The 23,821-nt window shown below is 42.4% G+C and overlaps 1 protein-coding gene across 4 annotated transcripts in view; it reads right to left on the reverse strand.

The window, feature by feature from the left end:
* Positions 1-1,308: 1,308 nt before the first annotated feature.
* LYN (LYN proto-oncogene, Src family tyrosine kinase) overlaps positions 1,309-23,821 on the reverse strand; it is a 115,082-nt gene continuing 92,569 nt past the window's right edge. For all 4 annotated transcript variants that reach the window (XM_072804592.1, XM_072804591.1, XM_072804595.1 and 1 more), the window contains exons 11-13: positions 14,586-14,739; positions 11,346-11,477; positions 1,309-2,761 (exon numbers count right to left, since the gene is read on the reverse strand). In XM_072804592.1, the coding sequence (XP_072660693.1) occupies positions 2,559-2,761; positions 11,346-11,477; positions 14,586-14,739 (489 nt within the window). In that variant the 3' untranslated portion in view covers positions 1,309-2,558. The remainder of the gene's footprint in view (positions 2,762-11,345; positions 11,478-14,585; positions 14,740-23,821) is intronic.

A 23,821-nucleotide genomic window follows, 5' to 3' on the forward strand; every position in this document is an offset into this window, starting at 1 on the left:
CCTCCATCCTTCCTGGGGCAACCAAATCAGCTGAGGAGAGGGAGGGCCAGCCTTTCTTTGAGCAATTAATTTTGAATATGAGTCAAAGCAAAGGAGTGATTCTGAAGCCTGGGCACACCAGTATATCCACTGGGGAAACTTTTTACACATCCTTCACTGCAGAACAACAAAGGCAAGATCTGAGAGGTAGAGGAGTGGCCATTTTGCTTTTCAAGTCCTCCGTAATGATCCAGGATATGATATCAGGCATTCTGCACTCTACTGGAGACCCTAACATTATACAAACATCTACTCAGTCCCTCATTTTGCCTACCAGTCATGAGGAAGCTGGAATCCTACTGATGAGGGAAGAGACTGAGCTTGGTGCCCATTGAGTATGATGTGGCTCAAGCACATCCTGAGAATGAGTGATGAGGCCTAAGGTGTTGGAGAGAAAAAAAAAAAAGGCTCATGTACTTGATTGAGGGGAAAAATTTAATGTAAAACGGCGAAAGGAAGCAGAATTGTGAGAAGAAAAACAAACTGAAGAGAAGCTTAGTAATTTTCTAGAAACTTCTTTTTGCCCTAGAGAATCTTTACAATTTCCTTCCACATAACATGCAGGGCCACATGTGTGATTCTGAAATGAAATGTGAATGGGGGCAGCCCGTGTGGCTCAGCGGTTTAGCGCCGACTTTGGCCCAGGGTGTGATCCTGGAGACCCGGGATCGAGTCCCACGTCAGGCTCCCTGCATGGAGCCTGCTTCTCTCTCTGCCTCTCTATCTCTCTGTTTCTCATGAATAAATAAATAAAATCTTTGAAAAGAAGAAAAAGAAATGTGAACAGGTGGATGTATGCAGAAGACTGACCCTTGTGGATCAAGTCATCAGCTGTGCAGACATTATACGGTGATAATATTCTATCTTCATGTACATGGCACTTGTAAATCAAGAACTTTAGAATATTTTAGAAAGAACATTTTTTAAAAACACACAGGAAAATAGGTTAAAATTTTGGGAACAGTAGAATATTTTATCCCTTCCCCTAGGAACTCAACACGTAGGCAACACACACAAAATAAAATTCTAATGGTGCCTGCTAAGCCTATTTGAAAACAAATCCTATTTGGCCCCCATACAGGGATATCCAGGCTGTCAGCTCCTGGTTTTCCAATCTGAAAATGCTCAAAGGATGGAGGTAGAACTTGTGCAAGTTCTTTAAACGATGTAACTATATAGAATCCCCTCTCATGCTCCGCCTCCCACAATGGTACTCATTTTTATGCTGATGGTAACTGGAAATGTTAAACACAAAGAAAAAGCTTGAGATGTTATTGGGCCAGGTGTATTAAAATAAAATAAAAAATAGAAATATTAAGTATATACACAAGAGCATAAGTGAAACATGAGGTGATATAGCATTTTCTATTCAAAGCTTACAGTAGAAAAATTTAGTAAACAAAACCTCTCGTATCCCCTGCTGCAGGAGCTCTTTTGAACCTCCTCAGTCACTTATTCTCATATCTTTGTATAAATAGTCTCACACATGCTTTACACAATTTAGAAAAGATTGCTGAATCACAAAAATAGACTCAAAGATGGCATTTACTTTCTCAAGTACAATAGAATTAACATTCCATCATTAAAATAATGTTCAAATCATTGGAAGCAATAAAGAAAATTTTTATAAGGCCCTATCAGGCTCTGCAGAAATTAGAATCTTATTATTCTCCCAAAGTACATTGTCAAAAAAGTCTGTATATAGGAAATTGTGGAATGGAAAAGCAGGACTGTTAAAAATATTCCTTCTTGGGGTAGAGGAGTTCCTGAGGCTCTTCTCCCTTTCCTCAGAGGTCTGGACCAGCCCTGGCCATGGGCAGGGTCTATGTTGGGACACACAGCAGCTCACAGAGGACATTTCTACAGGAAACAGGTCAGAAGAGCATTGCTGCTGCTCTGCTTCATGTCTGGGGGTTCGGAGCAGTCTCCATGGAAGGAAAATGTTTAACAGTCTCAGATTCGAGGGGGAGGGGAAATCGCTAAAATCTGGGAGAGACCATTTTAACCTTCTGACTTCACCTGCAAAATGTAACAGATTGGATTAGTAATTTCTTAATAGATAAGCCAAAGCAGAGAGAAAATGCAAAGAAGGGTCATGATATGCATCTGGTTACTTTACTTTTATAAATGAGTTTAAGTCTGTTACTAGTTGAGAGATTCACTGCAGGAGCCTCTGAACCTCAGAGTCACACACTGAGTTGTAAACAAGAGGCTGGAGTGGGGGGTTCTGGACACAACAGGTGTTTTCTTCTCAGAAGGCTGTCTGCAGATGTTGGTCTAGCAAAGCAAGATTGCCAGCTGGGAGCAGTCCAAGCGGCAACCAGTGGGCATCAGCCAACGAGAAAGAGAATACTTTTCCATGTCGGGAGTGGTCTTCCTGAGTTACCTAGCCTCACTTTCAGGAAGCAGAGACGGTGGATGATCCTAGTGCGTGAGATACTAGCGCAACCAGTGATTGTCCTGTTTTCTTTTTGAAGAAAGCAGTCGTCCCAGCGAACGGCCAGGAGTCTTCCTGTGTGTTAAGGCTGCTGCTGATACTGCCCTTCTGTGGCAGTGTAGAAATCATCCAGGACACTCTGCAGGTAATCAAACGTTGGCCTCTCTTCTGCTTTCTCCTTCCAGCACATTTTCATGATGTCGTAGAGCTCGTCTGGGCAGTTCTCCATGCGGGGCATCCTGTAGCCCTGCGACAGGGCGGTCATCACATCGGCATTAGTTCTCCCTAAAGCAAAAGAAATGCACCATTGAGAAACCTGAGCAAGGGTCAAGCATTGCAGGGGGTGTTTGGCTCCCCACATCCTGCATCCCTTCTTGAAGCAAGCTTTAGAGGTGACGATGGGCTGAACAGTCCCCCGTCCCCCAACGAATACATCCATATGTTGGAGCCTGAGCCCCAGCCTCAGAATATGACTGCCTGGAGAGAGAGGGTTTTTAAAGAGGTAATCAAGTTAAAATGAGGCTTTCAGGGCAGGCCCTAACCCAATCTGACTGATGTTCTTAGAAGAGGAGATTCAGAAATAGAGACCAGAGAGGCTTGTGGGTATCATGCATGGCATCAAGGAAATGTAATGTAAATTTTAGTAAGAAGGGGATCAAGACAGCATTCAGTTTGCCAGAGTGAAAACAGGCTAACGTGAAGATGAAGACAGAGCAAGTTTTTTTTTTTTTTTTTTTAATGGCAGGATAATGGACTTGATTGACCCTTAAATGAACTACTCAAACCCAATCTTTTTTTTTTTTTAAGATTTATTTATTTATATATTCAGAGAGAGAGAGAGAGAGAGGCAGAGACACAGGCAGAGGGAGAAGCAGGCTCCATGCTGTGAGCCCGACGTGGGACTCGATCTGGGGTCTCCAGGATCACACCCTGGGCTGCAGGCAGCGCTAAACCGCTGTGCCACTGGGGCTGCCCTCTCAAACCCAATCTTAATCCCCAATCTCAATTTCTTTTGTTGTATTGTTTCCAGCTTCTACTTGTAATAGGTACACCAAAAAGTCATCTTCATGTATATTATCTCATACCAATATATTTTTTTAAAATTAGCTTTTCCCTGTAAGTTTGTTTGAAGAAGTCAAAATCCTTAAATCAGCTAGCCCAATGCATTATGTCCCAATCATTAAATTGTCCCCTACAAAGTCTTCAGTATAGGCCAGAGTTGGCTCATACTGATTCTGCAGTATGCATTTTCTCAACATCCAGTGAGAAAGGTGGGGTGTTCATTATCCCTTCTGAGCCCTGTAAGAGGACTGGTATGGACGGATGGCTTTTAATATGGTCAACTGACTCAGGGTAGTTCAAGAGCTGAAATGTCAATCTTTGATACTAAGAGCAGCTTTAAGGGAAAAAAAAAAAAACATTTTCCTCCATGATTAAACTGGGATAGAGCAATATACTCATTTAGCTGTTTAACAGGATCTATCCACGTCTGTATGTTTTGTCTGCCTTGTGGATACCTCATTCTATAGGGAAAAAGGTATTTTATGAGGCCTATTTTCAGTTAGAATATGTCTGATACCTGGCATATGAGAAATTCCACTCATCATAACCAATTTCCTTTCCTTACCACTGGTGATCACTGGGAAGATTCTACAAGACAGCCAGAAGTGGGGATCCCTCGGTGGCGCAGCGGTTTGGCGCCTGCCTTTGGCCCAGGGTGTGATCCTGGAGACCGGGGATCGAATCCCACATCAGGCTCCCGGTGCATGGAGCCTGCTTCTCCCTCTGCCTATGTCTCTGCCTCTCTCTCTCTCTCGTGACTATCATAAATAAATAAAAAATTAAAAAAAAAAAAAAAGACAGCCAGAAGTGAAATGTCTTTTACTAGATTTGAAACAGGCTCCTTTTGAATTTATTCTCTAATCATTGTTTTTCAAATTGTAGGTCACTACCCATTTGAGAGCAACAAATTGATTTTTTTAGGGAGCTACCAGTATTTTTCAATATAAATCATAACAGAATGAAATAGCAAAGATCAGAATGCACTACCCATAATAAAAGTTAGTGTGATTTTGTGAAACTTTTGTTTTATTTGTGAAGTAGGGTTTCTGTTTATTTCTTACCATAGGTCATGACCAGTGGTACTGGTCTCTTCTGCCTTGGAAGACTCCTTGGTTTTAGAAATGGAAATTTCCAAGCAAATTTATAAATGCTAAGATCTCTTGAAAGTTGTTTACATGATGAATTAATTTTGCTCAAGTCTTCTGAAACACTATCTTCAGATATTTGTGTAACTGGAATGTTCTAATGGAAAGACTTCACTTTATTCTCATTGCTTGAAGCCAAGAGACTGATTTGCAGCACTTTCTTCATTTGGGGTTCTCGTCTCCAGAAATTATGTGGTTTCAGCATTGCTCTGGCTCTTGTCACTGACCCTGCTCACTTGGATAAATTTTAGATGAAATCTCTAGTATTTGCTTCTACATGGGCATTGCAGGGAGAAGCTCTGGGATCCTGGTAGGAGGACTAACATCCAGAATGATAGGCAATAACATCTGGATGGCCAACTTGTTAGGAATATCTCTTTCACTTTCTGCTTGGAGAACCCCCAGCTGAATAAAAGATCAGAATGTACCTACAGAAGAGATTTTTTCCAGGCCCACCCTCCCTGCATGACCTTGCCCCACTGAAGATTTTTCCTTCCTCATTCTCCTGTTTTACTAACTCTGAAGGACACTCCATGATGTGGATAAAGGCCAGGTGTGCTCCATCCTGCCTGGGGGAATTTGACTTGGTAAGAGGAAGAGAGAGAAATCTGAACACAGGAGTAAATTAACAAGCAAAAGAAGGCTATTTAATAACAAGTCTTTTTTTTTTTTTTTTTTTTTTTTTAATGACAAGTCTTAAATGGAAGAAAGAGAGGGGGAGGGAGACCTCAACCAGACCCTAAGTTTAAATCTGATCCTTGGTCGTTGCTCAGTTCAAGAAAGCAAACATCCATTGGCCAGTGATGGTAAAAGCAAATAGTTTTGTATTCCATCCTTCATTCTCCCCACAAGCATTTCCTGAGTGCTTACCACGGGACATGAGTTAGCACTAAGCTCTGAGAGACGCAAAGATGATTAAGACAGAGTCCTGTCCTCAAATGGCTCACAGCCCAGTGGAGGAGATAGCCTCTGGAGAGGGGAGGCGGGTGGGGAGCAGGAAGTAAGATCTGGAGTGGGGAGGAATTAGCAGAGGCTATACGTTGGTGAAGGAGAAAAATTCAGTACAGTAGAGAATAGAAAAAAAATACAGAGTTAGCAACTCTCTCTCCTCTGAATGGGAGACCCAGCTCCAGAAACCGTAACAGTTTGGAGAGACCAGGGGCCCTCCTGTGCATGTGAGCAAGGAAGTTGTGGCTGCCATGCGACCATAGTCTCCCACCCCCTAATAATTCTAAAAGGGTGATTTTTTTTTTTTTTACATTTTTAAAATTGAAATTCAATTTGCCAACAGATAGTATAACACCCAGTGCTCAACCCATCAAGTGCCCTCTTCATTGCCCATCACCCAGTTACCCCATCCCTCCACCAACCTCCCCTTCCACAACCCTTTGTTTGTTTCCCAGAGTTAAGGTTTGTCTCCCTCTCTAATCTTTCCCAGTCAGTTCCCTTCCTCTAAAAACGGTGATTTTTTTTTTGTTGTCATTTGGAGCACTGCCTGTGATCAAAGTAAGTGTTTATAGCAGATGACTTCCCTGACTCCAATTTACATGTGTTATTAAGATGCTAGATAGGTCTGGTAAGAAACAGCCAGAAAAGACATGAGGCTTCAGAAAACTTTGTCATGTTCAAACCTTTTTCTTTGTAAGAGCAAAGCAAAACAAAACCTCAACCACAAAGATCCTCTCCATTTTCTTTAGGAAATTCATATATAAACATTATTACATTTGCTTTTAAGGTAGTGAAGTAAGAATCTTTTTCCCTACCTCTTTTTTCCCCCTTTAATTCACCCTAAAACAAAAAGAGAACAAGAAACAGAAACTTAAACTCCATCTTTGATGAAACCAGAAGACATCTGTCACTCAGAGGCAGAAGTGGGCCGAGCCAAGAGGAGGAATGTGAAACCGAAGTGCCTACAAGAGAAGGACACCAGTAACAGGCAGGATGTTTCACCCTAGCATGCCCTGGGAAGGGTCCACATGGAGTCGCTGCACATCCAAAGGATGGGAAACATTGATGGCTGCAGACAGACTGTACCTAGAGCCTGTCTGGCAGGTGCTCCAGGTTAATGCCAGGGAAACTGAGGAAGACAAGCTCCATGCTTAGGAATGCCAGTCCAGTGGAGGTGGAGTCAAATGGGGGATAGAAGATCAGGAATGAGGAGTAAGGCTGAAGATGGGAAAACGAGACCCTTCTGACACACGCCACAAGCTGAATGAATCCTGAGGACACAACCTTCAGTGACATAAGCCAGATACCAAAGGATAAATAATATTTGATTCCACTTACAGGAGGTACCTGGAGTTGTCAAGTTCATAGAGACAGAAAATAAAATAGAGGTTAGAAGGGGCAGGAGGGTAGGGGAATGGGGAGTTATTGATTAATGGTTATAGTTTAAGTTTGGGATGACGAAAAGTCATGGAAATGAAGTCACCATGAAGTCATGGTGATGGTTACGTGATAATGTGAATATACTTACCCTTACTGAATCATACACTTGAACGTGATTAACATGGTTAAAATTTATCCTATTTTACCCCAGTAAAAAAATACAATGACAACAATGAAAGACACTGATACCTCCTCCCCAGTGCACCTCCAGAATGCTGATAGCCAGGCTGGTTCCCCCACTGGCAGGACCTAGAAGATTCTCTTCTGAGGAAACTAGATGGTCCCAGAGAATAGACATGAAGATGCAATCCAGGAGGGAACTAACAAGGATGATCACCATAGATCCTCGTTCCCATAAGCATCTCATCAAAGGAAGAGTGACAAGATAAGCCTTCAAGCAGTACCGGCCAACAGAGTGACAGAAACAGAAAAGCAGACATGAGACTCAGAATCTTCCACCTACCACCATATGACTTAGAAAGAGGACAGAAAATGGACAGGAGCAAATTTTCAAGGAAGCTATACATGAAAACTTCCCAGAATTCATGGCTACAAGCTTCCAAATAGGACAAAATAAGAGCCCAGCCTAACATAGCAATGACCAATGAAATTTCAGGGATAAAGAGAGATCCTGAGTTCTTCCACAGAAGAAACGAGTTCCAAGACACAGGACAGGATTCAGAAGCCATCCATTTTGGCCAAGCCACGTAAGAAGCCACAACAAGTGGAGGAATTTATAATTCTAGGTGAAAGCTTCAGGTACTAGCATTCATAACATAAGCAAATTTGATAATAGTACTTATTTAGCGATTAAATTTTATCTAGGTAATGGGTGTCTCAAGAAAAAGTCCTATTTGGGAAAAGTCCTAAGTGTGAATTAGAAGCAGAATATTAACTCTGATGCCTCAAATTTTCATGAGGACCAACTCCGAAGTCATGTACAGCAACATCATGATAAACTGTCTACGAATCCAGTGCTCACTCATCAATGAGAACAAGCAAATTTATAAATGCTAAGGAGAAGGCTTGGAGAAAAGGATTCCTCATAGCTTGGAGCCTAGGGGGGCTAAAAATCTTAAAACAACAGAAACTTGTTGAAATGGACTAACAGTAGTCGAAGACAAAAGGTTTGGGGGATTGGCCCAAAATACAACTGATGAGTGCAAGGCCTTTTTCTAAAAAGAGTGTTAAGAAAAAGACTTTTACTGAATTACATTTGGTGTGCACAGAAGTTAGATGTGTCCGCTCAATGAATCTATTTCAACACAGACACTGCAAAGAGAAAATGACACTCCTACCTTCTACTGCCCTGCATTTAGCATCTGACTACTAGAATTTTGATTAAGTAGCTTCTGCTGGCAAAATTGTATATTTTACTCTCTCATTCCCAAAAGTTTGTTCTCTGTTGGTGATATCAGTTTTGGCACCCAGCCAACATGTGTATTTGATACACCTCTAATCATATCTCTGGATGTTTCTAGAATGTCTCTGTCCAATTCACCAGAAATTGATAACAATGATTCCAATGGGGACAAGGAGAAGGACAGTTGGCTGGAGATGAGGCACACCACTTCCACCTATACTTCTTTGTATCTTTTGAATTTAGAACCATGTGGCTGTACTCTTACTTAATGATAAACAAAACAGGGAAAACTTCTTACTTAAGAGATAATAGTATGAGTATAATATTTTTAATTCTGAGCAATGAATATGAGAATATAACAAAAATTCCTGAAAGTCAATGCCTTTGAGGAGCATGAGGCCAGGGAGGCAATTTTTCATTAGAAGTCTTTTTGTACCACCTGATTTTTTTGATGCACCATATATCACTTAAACAACTGAAATATTTAATGAAGACATAATTTTTAAAAATGAGAAAAGAAATGGAAACTTCAGAAGCTTATCAAAAATAAATTTTTTAAAGATTTTATTTATTTAAAAATAAAATTAATATAACCTACCATTTCATTGCCCAAGGATAGTTAACATTTTGGTATATTTCATCTTTAGCTTTATATTTCTTTTAAAAAACATGTTTTCACTTTATATCTGACTTCCTTAGTTTTTCTTTGTTTTGTCTCCTCCTTTCTCTTATTCCCATTATTTTGCAAAGCTAGGTGTATAGTCTCTAAATTGCTTAAAAAAAAAAAAACCCAAAGCTTAATGTATCTAGCACTCTTCTGGGTAAAGAAAATATGCCCGGATAACTCAATTATCGGTGCGGTCTCTCCGACAAGCAGTTTCATAACCGTGATGGAAATGGTCCGTGTTGGCAACATTCACTGATTTCTGTGCTACCTGTGTGAATCAAGTCCTCCGATATTTACATCAATAAGATTGTTCAGTTCTGTTCACAACTCCTAAGCTAGAGGCTCTCATGATGTACAACTCTTGCGACTAGACTACCTCAACCATCCAGAGCTCCTGACAGTATCTTGTATCTCCTGTCCTTACAGGGGACAGGCTACCTGGGAAGTGGATCAGTCAGTACTGTTTGGTTGGTCGTACTGTATTTTTTAATTAATTAATTAATTAATTAATTAATTAATACCATTTTTCTACTGCTTTTTTAAAAGATTTTTTTACCCTAAATATTTATTTTAAAATCCTGGACATTGAGCATAGCGGATGAAAACAAGGGTTTTGTGAGGCCTGGGGTTCAGAAGCAGCTCTGCCGGGAGCTAGTAATTCAGTTCCAGGCAAAAGGCTCCTTCTCTGAGCCTTATGGGCATTGTCTGTGTGTCATTATGGAGCCTGTCAAACATATCACATATCATTTTATGAAGTTAAATGTTTATTTGATCAGATATCAGATTATATGCATAATCTGAAGATACAGAATTTCTCTGTAAATAGATGTAGATTATAGATAAAGATACATAATGTCAGATATCAGGATTGATCAAGAAAATATTTCTTTTTCCTTGTTTTACAGTAATGTTTCTGTTCATTTCAGCATCTAGAGCAGAGTGGCAGTCAGAATATGAAATTTTGGCTCAAGGGGGATTTCATGGCACAGTCAGCCCACTGTGCGGCACCACCCGAAGGCTCTCCCCTCCCCGCTGGCCTCTGGGTCCCTGATTTCTCTATGGTTTATCCCTAGACAGCACTGAGGGAGATCAGGAGCACGAAGGCCACATTGCTGCTCTGTCCCCAAGTTTTTCTCATCCACAGCATGGTGTCTATCAAGATGTTAAATGGCTTAAACCCGTGATTCATTCATCTAGCAAATACCGACACCCAAACCACTGGGCCTCAGGATCCCATATGGTGACTGTCACCTCTGTGGGATGCTCAGCCCTCCTAGACAGCCCTGTGGCTCCCTCTTCCAATCTGCTGCTACAAAGGTCATAGTGTCAAACCAGCATCCATCCTCCTCCTCCTCCACGCTCATCTTTCAATCATAGTGCACCTGCTCCATCTGATAGTTGTTGTCTATCTGACTTTAAACAGTCTCTTCCTACTAGAATATTAGCTCTCAAAGGCAGGAGCTCTCACTGCTGCATCTGGGCATCTCGAGGCCAACACTCTCAGGTATTTTTCAAATGAAGGAATGATTTAAACATTAAAGATTTAATCTTAAATTCATCATACCCATTGATTTTGTACAAAGCACTAATGTAAAAAGCCTAACAACTACTGTGAAGGCTTTGGGAGAAATGCTTCTTGCATATTTGGGCACAGATCCTGGGAAGAGGGGGTTTCTGGCACAGTCTGACTCCAAGTGCTTTGGGTGTTAGGACTCTAGAGACACTGAATGGATGTCTTCGCATTGGGGAAGTTATGGATTGGAATGACCTTTCACTAATAAACAGACGTGGTTATTTCCCGAAGAGGCAGAGGTTCCAAAATACTTTATACAAATCTCCACTTCAAAACTAACCAGAAAGCACTGTAAACTCTCATTTCTGTGTCTGTTTCCTCCTCTACCAGGTGTTCTGCTTAGGAGGAGCACCATGTCTCACCTTCTAATCCATTGTCCCATCTGCAATACCTGTGGGGGTGTTGGGCCCCTTCTCAGCACCAAGTGATGGAATCCATTGGTGGTGGGAGGCACGGGGAAGAATCCGCATTCAATCAAATAAGAAGGCAGAGAAATGTCTAAGCATTTTTAGAACAACTCCCACCGAAGACCGTCATCTAGAACAAAGTGCTTATTCTTAGCCTTTGGAGATGGGTTTATTTTTTATGCCTCCTGTAAAAGCCATGTGGCTTTTTTTTTTTTTGTTTTCTCATACAGACCACTGGAATGGAAACAAGTAAGTGAATGATACCTGGGTAAGGAATCTTCCCATAGGTGACGATTTCATACAGGAGAATGCCAAAGGACCACACATCAGACTTAATGGTGAAACATCCAAAGTTGATTGCTTCTGGAGCTGTCCACTTAATGGGGAATTTGGCACCTACAGGAGAACACATGTCTTACTTGGGCCTCTGAGATGAAACAAAAAGGTCATGGGCATGTGGCCTTCATACTTTCCTCTTTTGGGGAAAATTTTAATTATTTCCTTTGAGTAACTAATGCATACACATAGTGCAAAACAGAGACGGTACACATGTTATACTGAAAATAGGTGCCTCCCTCCCTGTTTCCCTTTTGGGCATTCCCCTTGCGAGTAGCCAAGTTTCTTTTCTTTTCTTTCTTTTTTTAATTAATTAATTCATTAATTAATTTGAGACAGAGAGATGGAGAGCATGAGTAGCAGGGGAGGAAGAGGAAGAAGCAGACTCCTCACTGACCAGGGAGCCCAATGCAGGGCTCCATCCCAGGACCTTGGGATCATGACCTGAGCTGAAGGCAGAAGCTTAACCAACTGGGCCACCCAGGTGCCCCAAGAAGCAAAGTTTCTTGTGTATCCATAACTAACTTACTTTAAACAAAAGAGCCTGACACAGAATGTAAAGGCATTTGTTTTTAGTTTATATATTTGTCCCTCAATAGCAGCCTCTAAAGCATAAATCTTCAGTGTTCAAATGTTCTCAATGAACCCATACTATGTTATATGGAATATAAATGTCTCTTGATGTGTATATTCTTGCGGACAAATCTCTGTGCGCCCATACCAATAGGGATTTTAGATACTACTCCAAATGTTAAGGTCTCCTGCTTTCATTTGCTCAGCTCAAACATTACTACGTCTAGGAACTGGGGAGCATAATGATCTGCCCAGAAAGAGATATTAATGACACTAGGATTCTTGTGGGGAGCTGGTGAGGCCTAACCTGGCTTGGGGGGTGGGAATCTTGTGGGGGTACCTTGAAGAGAGTAGGGACTCAGGCACAGAATGTTGTCCCTATATCCTGGAAAAGGTTAGGGGGTTCCACCAACCATTTTTTTTTTTTAATTTTTATTTATTTATGATAGTCACAGAGAGAGAGAGAGAGAGAGAGAGAGAGAGGCAGAGACATAGACAGAGGGAGAAGCAGGCTCTATGCACTGGGAGCCCGACGTGGGATTCGATCCCGGATCTCCAGGATCGCGCCCTGGGCCAAAGGCAGGCGCCAAACCGCTGCGCCACCCAGGGATCCCTCCACCAACCATTTTTAAAAACTTTAAACATGTCTGCTTTTATTAGGTCTTTGCTTTGGAATTTCTTGTGGTGTCAGACCCAAATTGGAAATCCAAACAAGATCAGTAAAGATAGCAGAAAGCCTCATAGAACAGTAGGTATGGTGCAGGGCATGCACTGTTGCACATTCTGGGGATTAAACCCTGCATGGCTGGGTAGCGGCAGGGGGCAGGGTAGGGCCAGGTGGCTCCAGTAGGGACCCCAGTTGTGTGTGGGGGTGGTTAGTCCCACACAGTGCACCCAGTTTGAATCCTGGTTCTAATGCTTCCAATGTGGCATGACCCTGGCAAGCCTTTGGGTTTTCTTGGCACCTTCTTCTATAAAATGAGGAAACAGAACCTCCATAAGGTTGGTGCCAGAGTTAACTGGGTTAAGCTGCATGCTTGGCATAGGGTAAATATCAATAAAAGGTAAATATTACTGTTGCTCTGAAATGGCTACTATTTAATTCTAGAATCTAAGCTCTCTGCACTAAGCCACCTGTCCCACACAACAATAGTTGTTTTTGCGAGGCACCAGTCTTGTTCAATTCAACAAAACCAGTGGAACATGTTGTAGCTGGCAAACTTTGAGGCTACATCTCCTGAGTTTGATTCTTGGTTCTCCCACTTACTATGGGAATTTGGAAGCTGCTGAACCTCTCTGTGGCCTCACCTATAAGGTGGGAATGATAATAATAAGAACAACAAAATAGAGCTTATTACATAGGATTGTTGTAAACATAAATGAGACAACGTATGAAAAGCACTTAGAGAGGTGCCTGGGTGGCTTAGTCAGTTAAGCATCCGATTCTTGGTCTGGGCTCAAGTCATGATCTCAAGGTCCTGGGATCAAGCTCTGTGTTGGGCTCCACACTTAGTGGGGGGTCTGCTTGAGGATATTCTCTCTGTTTCCCTCCCCTCTGCCCTTCCCCCTTGTTTGCACTCTCTCCCTCTCTCTCTAAAAAATAAGCAAATAAGAAAAGCACTCAGAATGGTGCCACTATACTCTCTACATAAATACTCTCTACATTTTAGTTATTATTTTTCACCCCCTTTCCTCAAACTGTTGAGGACAAATTATCACCCACCTAAGAGAATGCAATCTCGAGGCAGAAGGAGAACTGCCTGAAACACGATGGGCACAAGAAATACTAAATAAATCAAAACGATGTTCTGAATCTGCCATCTTTATAAATCTAGTGGACATCTTCCAGAAAGAACATGCACATGGTTAAAGGAAAATAACACGTGTTTAATAATTTTTAGGAATGTCAAGAGAGTGCTTGGCTCTGCAAAAACATTCACTCAACTTTCATGAGTGAGACTATCAGGATCCTTAGATCCTAAGCAACATGGATGAGTCTCCAACGTTAAGGGCGAGTGCAGCCCCAGACAGGGTCCAGCGACAGAGCCACACATAGCAACTGAGAGTCTTATGCTTTTCCATGCGTTTTTAATTATGTGTATAATATGGAATGCAGTTAAATAAAAGAGTGCATTACATTTACTTCTCTGTGTTGATAATTTCCAAGTTTTAATTTGCAATGAAAAGGCCAGCACAGGCTACAGAGTTATCATTACAAACGTCTTCTCTACAGTTAGGAACAGTGGACTTCATTGTTTGGGTAGAAGCTTTAATATACAATATAAACAAAGCGTTTTGAACTTGCCAAGTCTCTTTGTGTTTTCCTGTGCTTATTTGAAATACAAATGACAACATCTGTCAACTTTATAAACAGTATGTGAAGTTAATCAGGAGAGTAATTTTTAAAAACAAATATTAGAACATACCCACAAACAGCAACTACGGTACCTTGTGAACATTTTATTAAATGAGTTCTTTTTTTAAATGATGACTATTGTAGTTGCTTCGTGAACCATTCTCCCTCCCCCACCCCGAAAAACCAGACAAAAACAAAACTAAATAACAAAACACGTAAATATCGTGAAGACAACATACCTTCTCTTGCTGTGTATTCATTATCTTCGATGACTCGAGCAAGACCAAAATCTGCAATTTTGCACATGAGTGACTCAGAAACCAGAACGTTTGCTGCTCGTAGATCTCGGTGGATGTAGTTCTTTCTCTCGATGTATGCCATTCCCTCTGCAATCTGAAAACACAAAGAGGCTCTCATTTTCAATTTAGGGTAGGTTATCCGAAAGGACCAACAAGGAAAACTGAAAACCTTTCAAAATCCTGAAATCTTTTCATGTATATTATTCTGATCATTCAAGTTTTAAAAGCAGCAGGTACATGACAATCAGTATTTTGAGTCCTTTCTAAAATAACCGTCCTCACCACAAATCTCCAATGACAGGGGTTACGGTCTCAGTGTGATTTTTAACAGAGCTGCCTGTCTTGACATTTTCTAACGTGTGGGAAATCTTTTTAAGACCCTACAAAAAAAAAAAAAAGACCCTACCAAAATCTTGCACATGGATACACAGATGTCACGATCCCAGTGTTTCAAGTGAGGCACTGGAGCTAGAGAAAGTGACACACTACCACAAATAAATGATTGGGGTATCGAGAACAGGATGTCCTTGGGCAGCAGCATCCTTGCTGTCAAGTTAATCACCAGCCCACAGAACTGGTTCTCCAAGTTCTCCGGCCTCAGTCCTGTTCCCGGATGAAGAGAGATCCACCCTGACCACAAAGCACGATGATGATGGCAGGAAAGAATCCAAGAGTAAAAACAAAACCATAAAGTAGGGGCGGTGAAACTACTACTCATTGCTTGCTAGAAAACTGGGTTTTTAGGGAAATCAAAATGAGATGTTTGGGGAAAACATTACCAAACATTATAAAGATAAGGATCTGGAAGGAAGGAACAAATCAAGGATAGATATAAGGAAGGATGAAAGGAAGGAACTACTAACTGTATCTGGTGAGCAGTTAGAAGGACAGCTCTAATTAGGATTATGTCACATAGGAATGAATGTATTCTTGTAGATTCTATCTCGAAATCCAGAAGTCTCAGCTTGGAGGACCTGACTTTCCCCACTCGTGCACCCAGCTCAAACCCCCTTTCAGCGAGGCCACGCTGCTTCACAGAGGCAGAGCTCCTTATTGCTGGCTCTGCTTCACCTTGACCCTCACCTGGACCATCTTTCCTCCCTTCTCTTGGCCAATCCGAGGTTTACCAGGCTTCCTTGAACTGCTCCCAGAAGACTTCTCCTCACCCTGTGCCCACCCTCCACGGTCAGTTTGTACAAAAACTATCTGCACCTACTGATCATAGCTCAGTCTTTATTTTTATGCTGTTTCATGCACTTATTGTTGTTCTGCCTGCCAGACAGTAAACACCTCCAAGCCAGAAGCCACACCTTGTTCCTTTTTTCTGTCTTTATGTGTATCTATCAGAACCCCCCACCTTGTCACCAAACCTTCTCAGAAAGTTCTTTAGGAAATGCACTGGGTTTTCAACACTACCAGAATACTGTCTTGCCAGCAACACAGACACAAAAATTCTGGCGTCTAATAATTAGCACACACTAGGGCAGTTTTGAACAGAGAAAATCATACATTAGAAGGAACAAAAGAGGTCTGATCTTTTTCTTTCTTTTGTAGAAATGGCAATTAAATACTGTATGGCTTTTCCAAGCAAGAGTATTGTGTGTCGCCCCGGAGCAGGGCAGGTCAAGTGTAGAAGAGGGCTACGTGCTCCTGCTTGGGGCATGTTGGAGTCAGGTCCCTGCCTGGCTGGCCTGGCCAGCCTCAGCTCCGTGACTGTCTGGGCTATCGTGTCCCTGGACAGGAATACTTTAGTCCTCTGTGCAAGTCCTACCAGGCCACTTCCTGCTTAAAACTAGCCTCAGGGGCACCTGGGTGGCTCAGTCGGTGCAGTGTCTGCCTTTGGCTGAGGTCATGATCCTGGAGTCCGGGGACGGAGCCCCGTATCAGGCTCCCTGCTCAGTGCAGAGTCTGCTTCGCACTTCCCTTCTGCTTGTCCCCTCTACTTATGCTCTCTCTCTCTCGAAATAAGTAAATAAAATAAAATATTTTTAAAAAACACACACAAAATAAATTCGTCTCAAGACAATGTCTGAACTCAACACTGCCACAGAGGCCCTGTATGACCTAACGCCTGCTCAGCCCTCATGCCTCTTCACTGTGACCAGCTCCTGTCCTGAAGCCCTGAAGCCTGGTTCCAGAGCTTCCTCTGCTTGCTGTGGAACATTTACTCTAGGCCCTTCGGGTCGGCAACTTATTCTGAAGGCCTCAGTGGAGACGTCACATCCTCTAAGGAGCCTTATGTGACTCCCACCTGTGAATGTGGGTAGTCCCAGGGCTCCCTCGTCTGTTTACCTATGGTCCCCGCAGGAATGTCAATCCTTTGGGGCAGGTGTAGGGTAGTGCACATGGCTGTCTTTGGGCCTTCAGGTCACATTCCAATAGCTACATACAAACTGCTCAGGAACCCCAGAGCCAAAGTTGGCTGCGATATCAACCTGAGCCTACGCTGAAAGTTGGCAGTAACCTGCCCTGGACACCCCACTAGGGACTGGACCGCTGACAGAGACTCTAGGACGTGGCGCCAACTATCCACATCTCTCTCATTCTTGCTGGTAGATTTTAATGACCTATATGTTATTTTATTTTAAAAGATCAGTAACTGTCATTCCCCTTAGAACTCTGATGAGGCTGAAAGGACATTTCTTTCCCAGAGTCACACCACAAGTTAGTGCAATGGTTTGGAAATAAACTTAATGTCCCTTCTGTGCATTTAGCAGTTAAATTAAGTCCTAGACCCTATGCTAGTATTTCTTAACTTTGGCTGTGTCTCTGGGGATCTTTAAATACCGCCCTACCTAGGCCTCACCCTCAACCAATTATTATTTTTTAATATTTTTATTTATTTGAGAGAGAGCACAGAGGAAAGTGAGAGGAAGAAGCAGTCTCCCTGCTGAGCAGAGAGCCAGATGCGGGGCTCGATCCTGAGACCTTGAGATCACGACCCAAGCTGAAGGCAGACAACCAACTGAATGACCCACCCAGGTGCCCCGCCCTCAACCAATTAAACCTGAATCTGTAGGAATGAGGCCTCCACAGGTGATTCCAACATGCAGTCCGGGTGGAGGACCGCCCTAGGCCCTTGTGACTCTAAGTGTGCCCTTCGGGCCTGGAGCAGCCTCAACATCATGTGGGAGCTTGGGAGAAGTGTGGCATTTTGGATTTTGACCTTGATTTATTCATTCAGAATCGGAATTTCAACAAGATTTCTGGGTGATGGGCATGAACATTAAAGTGTCAGAAGCACTGCACTAGATCATCCACTTTTAAGCTTAAACTATTTCAGGATTCCAAGTTCTACATAGGGGGCACCTGGGTGGCTCAGTCAGTTAAGCCTCTGCCTTTGGCTCAGGTCATGATCCTTGGGTCCTGGGATCGAGCCCCACCTTGGGCTCCCTGCTTGGTGGAGAGTCTGTTTCTCCCTATCCCCCCACCCCCCATGTTATTTCTCTCTCTCTCAAATAAATAAAATCTTAAAAAAAAAAAGTTCTACATACATTGGAATGAGTTTTTGGTCTCAACACATACCTACAACCTCACAAGTGGATTGCTGTCCTCACAATGCTTGGGAAAGGAAGCTACTATATAACTCAGCTCAAGCAACAGAAGGAGCAATACGTGTATGGCCGGCAGTAGAGAGCCTAGGTCAGGAGGGAGGTGTCATGTAGGAGCAGGCTAAGGTCCAGGGACAGATGACAAGGGGCTGGGAATGCCTTGGCTGAAGACCTCATTAACAAACAGCTTGAAATATGTGTCATGAGCTTCTGTTTTTCCTGTCACTCAGGGAGAGTATCCTTCAGCCTCACAGCTTGGGGATGAAGGCCTATCTCCTTCTATCTCATGGTTCTGGGGGCTGTGCCATTACTTAGAGGGCTTAGGAAACTGATCTGATCTTTATGGTTTAAATCATACGAAGAGTCCTCTTCATCCTGGACCACAGCAGCCTCATAACACCGGGCCCGGTGATGTACAAACACATTGAGTCTGTAAACTTCCTGCCTAGGCCAACGAAGTAATTAACCATGTGTCTCATGTTCAGGTGCTGGTTCTTAACTCTGCATGAGAGAGTCTGGGTATGAGGCTACTGGAAATTTGAAATAAAAAGCGCCCCCATTACCTAAACTGAGGACAATCATGTAAGAAGATAATGTTAGCAATGTTTTCCTACTCCTGGTTTAAAGCTCACTAATTTACGTTTAGATGTGCTTTGCATTTCTCATGTTCTTCAGCTCAGATAGCATGGCGAATGTACATTTCTTGGTTCCTCTTTTTGTACCTTCAGTGGAAATATATGATGATGACATTTCTCCCTATGGGTTGTGTGTGTGTGTGTGTGTGTGTGTGTTTGTGTTGTGTTCTGCTGTCCTGGGAGGGCCGAGAGGATTATTAAGTAAGATAGTGACCCTAAGCCAGTAACCCACATGGGCTCTGGTGAAGTTCCAGGCATCTAGAACCTGGTAAAAGTTCTAGGCACCGGGGTGATATTAAAAACGCTGTTTCCCAAGTTATAGGACCGTCTTATCTTGTCAAATGCTAAAGAAGCAGACTTCCAGTCGCATGCAATGCAAGTTTTTCAGAGACGCCTTTTGAATGTGCTGTCAAAAGAAAAGAAATTGGTCATCCGGTGTCTGCCAATCAGCTTTCAAACACGGGGGAAGCAAAGGGGCTAAACAAAACATGTGCAACCACAGACAAAAGGCATGATCGAATGATCTGCCCACCAATATGCTGGCCTGCCTCCTTTGCTGCTGGTGTGATATAGGAAGTGTGTATGTACCCTCCGTGGCCCACAACAAGTTAGAAGGTGTCATGCCTTCCAGGTGGAGGTGACCCAGTGGTCTTGGCTGGTGAGAGAGCTGGATCAGGGGTGGATTGCAGACCTTCATCGACATCTCAGAGGGCTCTTGCAGGCATATTCTACATGGTAGTGTTGCCGGCGTGTGCCTATTTTATGGTATATTCATATCTACAGATGTGATTTTACATACCCCCACATGCACACACACGAATACATACAAGCATATGGCAAGTTTTCAGAATGCCAGCATTTTGTAAAGCATTACAGCCTCTGCTCCCTCTGCTCATCATTTTCCACTATGCACATACACGTATACACACACAGATGCACAGGTGCACACTTATGATACACAAAGTGGAGACGGAACACAAAATCTAGAGTCCTAATTACTTTGCAGATACATTATTTCCCCAGGGTACAAGGTCAGAAATCAGACCAAAGTTGTCAGAAGCATTTGGACTGAGCTAACTCATTTAAATTCCTTCTCCAATATTAATGTTTAGATAGAAAGTCTGTGTTTCTTTTCCCAAAATGAGGAGTAAACACTGCAGGCAGCTCAGCAGACCCTTTTCACACACCCCTGCCTGGGTTGCTCTGAGGAAGGCAACATGACTCCTGCTCTCTGAGTGATCCACAGCTTCCATTATCAAATAAATTTACTGAGAAGTGAGTTGCCAGGGGTCAACTGTGGGGGGGGGGGGGGGCGGTCTCAGTACAGTTCTGCTTGGGGCAGGAAATACCTAAGGCCACAGCCCCTTGGTAAATGATCAGTGGGCTTATTTTATGTGGAATACAACTCTAGAGGGAAAAAAAGAATCTCAATTATGTTTTTACATACCAAAGCAGAGCTCAAATAATCCTCCTGACAAGTGACTGTCCTTGTTAGCAACGACCACAGAGGTCACTCATCTTTTTCTGTTTTTTTTTTTTTTTTTCAGAAGCCCAATCAGAAACATGTTAACCCAGCATCCCACACAGTAAGTACACCCCAGCTTCCAGCAGGTTCTCCCCCATTCAGATGCTCTGAGCCTTCAGCAGACCCTCCCCAGGCCTGTGCTCTATGGATGGTTTGCTTGGCACACACACTGGGCTGCTTTCACCAGAGAATCTGAGTGACGCTTTGGACAAATAACAAAATGTTTGTGTGGACTGCCTTGCTCTGGAAGTCTTGCTCTGGTGCTCCTGTATTCATCCTAATTACTATCACTTGTCTGAGAATTTGGCAAATAACAAGCTATCTTGCTCAGTGAGTTATTTTTTATTTTAATGAGAAGAAGCCTACATTTGAGTCAGATGATGGAGGGAATAAAGGAATGAAAGGAACCTAATTGAGGGACTCAATGAGATCTCTCAAGCAAAGCTAAAATCTACCCCAGGAAATTCCAGCCTAAATGAGAATCTGGAACTGAAAATACAACCTGTCTTAGAATTGGCTGGTTGGAAAACATTTGTCATCTAGACAAGCGACGAGAGAAATTAAACAAGAAAAGTGCCAAAAGGCAGGAAAAGAATAAAAATCTGGGTTTCTTATAGCTTTACCTGTCCTGTTAGGCATCGATAACTTCATTCTTTAGATATGTATTTCCTTCCTACACTCTGGAAAAATAGAATTCAAATAACTAATTACTTTCAAAAGTCCTAGGAAGCACGTGAAATAATGATAATATTAGTAAGTTGGAATGGAACAAATGAGTGGCAATTGGGTAAAATCTACAGTCAGTGTGAAGAGCCTTTTATAACAACAAACCCCCAGAGTTAATCTTAACTGACCTAAAGACCATTTAATGACAACAGAAAAGCAGAATGCAAAGACAATGGGGAACTTCTGAAAAGAAACCTTAAGTAAGAACTCATCTCTGTACTCCAAATATGACAGTATTTGTTTTAAAGCACTTGATAGCTTCTGTAGAAACACTTTTCTATTAATATTCATTGATCTTTCCATTCTGGAGTCCTACACTCTTCAGCCTGTAATTTGGTAGAGGAAGGGATGGAAGAGAGAGCTCATTCCTTGCTCTGCTTTGGGATGAAAATTTTTCAGAAATGTTGTTTTAGCTTTATTTGGTTATTATAATGTTTTTCTTTACTCTCCTTTTCCAAGCGAAATTGCTAAGAAGTAGTGAATGGTATTACTTTGATGACGGTGATGATGGTGATGATTATAGCTACCATGCATTGGCTGCGTACTCTGCCCAGGCACCTGGGTAGGCATTGATAATCCTTAAAACAAGCCTATGAGGCAGGCAGTATTTGTGGTGAAGATGAGGAAGCTGAGTCTTAGAGAAGGTAATGTTTTCCTGGATAAAATTGGATTTGAACCCAAGCCTGGCTGGTTCCACCACCTGTGCTCTTAACCATTCATCCAGACTGGCTTCTTCCTTTACAAAGAGGTACAAACAGTGGAATGCTCACAGGCAGGTAAAAGGAGGGAGAAATAGAAATAGAAAAACAATATAATTTAAAAAGTGGCCAAGTTTGTACAGTCTGTCAGACTACCTTCAAAGCTCAAAGATGAGGGCAGTTTGGCATACGCAAACTTAGGGCTGGTGAGGTTCCTATGACTGGTCAAAATTTAATCCATCCAACAGTATGCAAGATTGTCTCAGGGAGACATTCACAATGTCACTGAATATCATATTCAAATCAGTAGGTTTCCATAAAGGAGATTCACATCTGTAGCAAAAAAGGAAGACAAATTTTTCAACTAATTCCCATAGATGTTCTGAAAACTTGTTGGGCTACGTCACATGCATTAGGATGGCTATTATAAAGACAAACAAACAAGCAAAAGAAAAAACAAAAAAACAAAATAACAAGTGTTGGTGAGAATATGGAGAAATTGGAACCTTTGTGCACTGCTGTTGAGAATGTAAAATGGTGCAACCATATGAAGACAGAATGGGTATTCTTAAAAGAAATTACCATACAAACACAGAATTACCCTGTGATCCATCAATTTCACTTCTGGGTATAATCCACCCCCAAATTAAAAGCAGATGTTTGTATAGTATATAACAGATACCTGTACACCCCTGTTCATAGTAGCAATAGTTTTTCTTTTGTTTTTACAATAGTCAAAAAGTGGAAGCAACCTATATGTCCACTGATGAATGAATGGATAAACAAAATGTAATCTATACATACAATGGGATGTTACTTAGACTTCCAAGGAATGAAATTTTGACACATGGATGAAAATTGAGGACATGATGTTAAGTGACATAAACCAGTCACAAAAGGGCAAATACTGTACGATTCCACTCATATTGTGTACTTAAGAGTAGTCAAATTCATAGGGACAGAAAGAAGAAAAGTGATTGTAAAAGGCTGGTGGGAGGGAGAATGGAGAGTTGTTTAATGGATATAGTTTTATTTTTGCAAGATGAAAAAAGTTCTGGAGATGGACGGTGGTAATGATTGCCCAACAGCATGAATGTACTTATTACCATTGAACTGTGCACCTAAAAGTGATCAAAATGGTGAATTTCATGTTCTGAATATTTTACACCCCCACCCCCAACATACACATATAACTACTGGAAGCCTCCCAGTGTAGGAAAGCAGGATGAGCACCTAGCGAAGGCTCTTTGCTGTAGGGAGAGCAGTCAGCATAGCACTCATCACTCCCCCACCCCCCACCTGTGCAAGGCAACTTCCAATCAAGGCGATGTGTGGCAGCTCATGGTGGCACACCAGATGGGAGCACCCACTTGCACACCTGAGCGGGACCAGACCAAACTGGGAGGCAGACAAAGCTCCTCCCACATCACTTCTACCCCTTCGACAGCTCCTCTGTCCAACCTCAGATAAACCTGACCATGATGTGAATACCTAACTAGGGATCAGCAGGAAGTAGAAGGATTATCGATCCTGCCTCAGGACATAGTTAGACTGTTGTGACTAGGGATCAGAAACTTCAGAATGACGCCGTTTGGTTTTATAGAAAATGAGGTGAGTATCTTCCAGAAGCCTCAAGTTTTCCACTTTGCAAAATAGTGATAATAACAGTATCAACCTGGTAACATCCAGATGAGATTGAAAAGGAGAATGGAAAAATGCTTGATGCAAGGCTATTATTAGTCTCATTACTATACTATTATTAAATAGAAAGTCCAAAATCCAGATTTGCTTCCAAATAGTGAAATGACAAACAGGAGAGCTGATCCTTTAGAGCCAAGGGACAAGTGGCGGGAAGCTGCCGGCACAGGATGGAAGTGCAGCCCAAGACCTGCCAGCTGGCAGCCTTCAGCGAGCCGGCTCCCTTTTGCTGAGTGGCTGCCACCAACCTTGGCAGAAGCTAACTTCCGGACTCTGCCTGCACTCAGCATGACGAGCTTGCTCCCTTACACCAACTGCCCGGGAGTGTAAAGCAATGATCTGC

The sequence above is a fragment of the Canis lupus genome, chromosome 28, assembly GCF_048164855.1.
Source record: "Canis lupus baileyi chromosome 28, mCanLup2.hap1, whole genome shotgun sequence".
NCBI classification, from domain to species: Eukaryota; Metazoa; Chordata; class Mammalia; order Carnivora; family Canidae; genus Canis; species Canis lupus.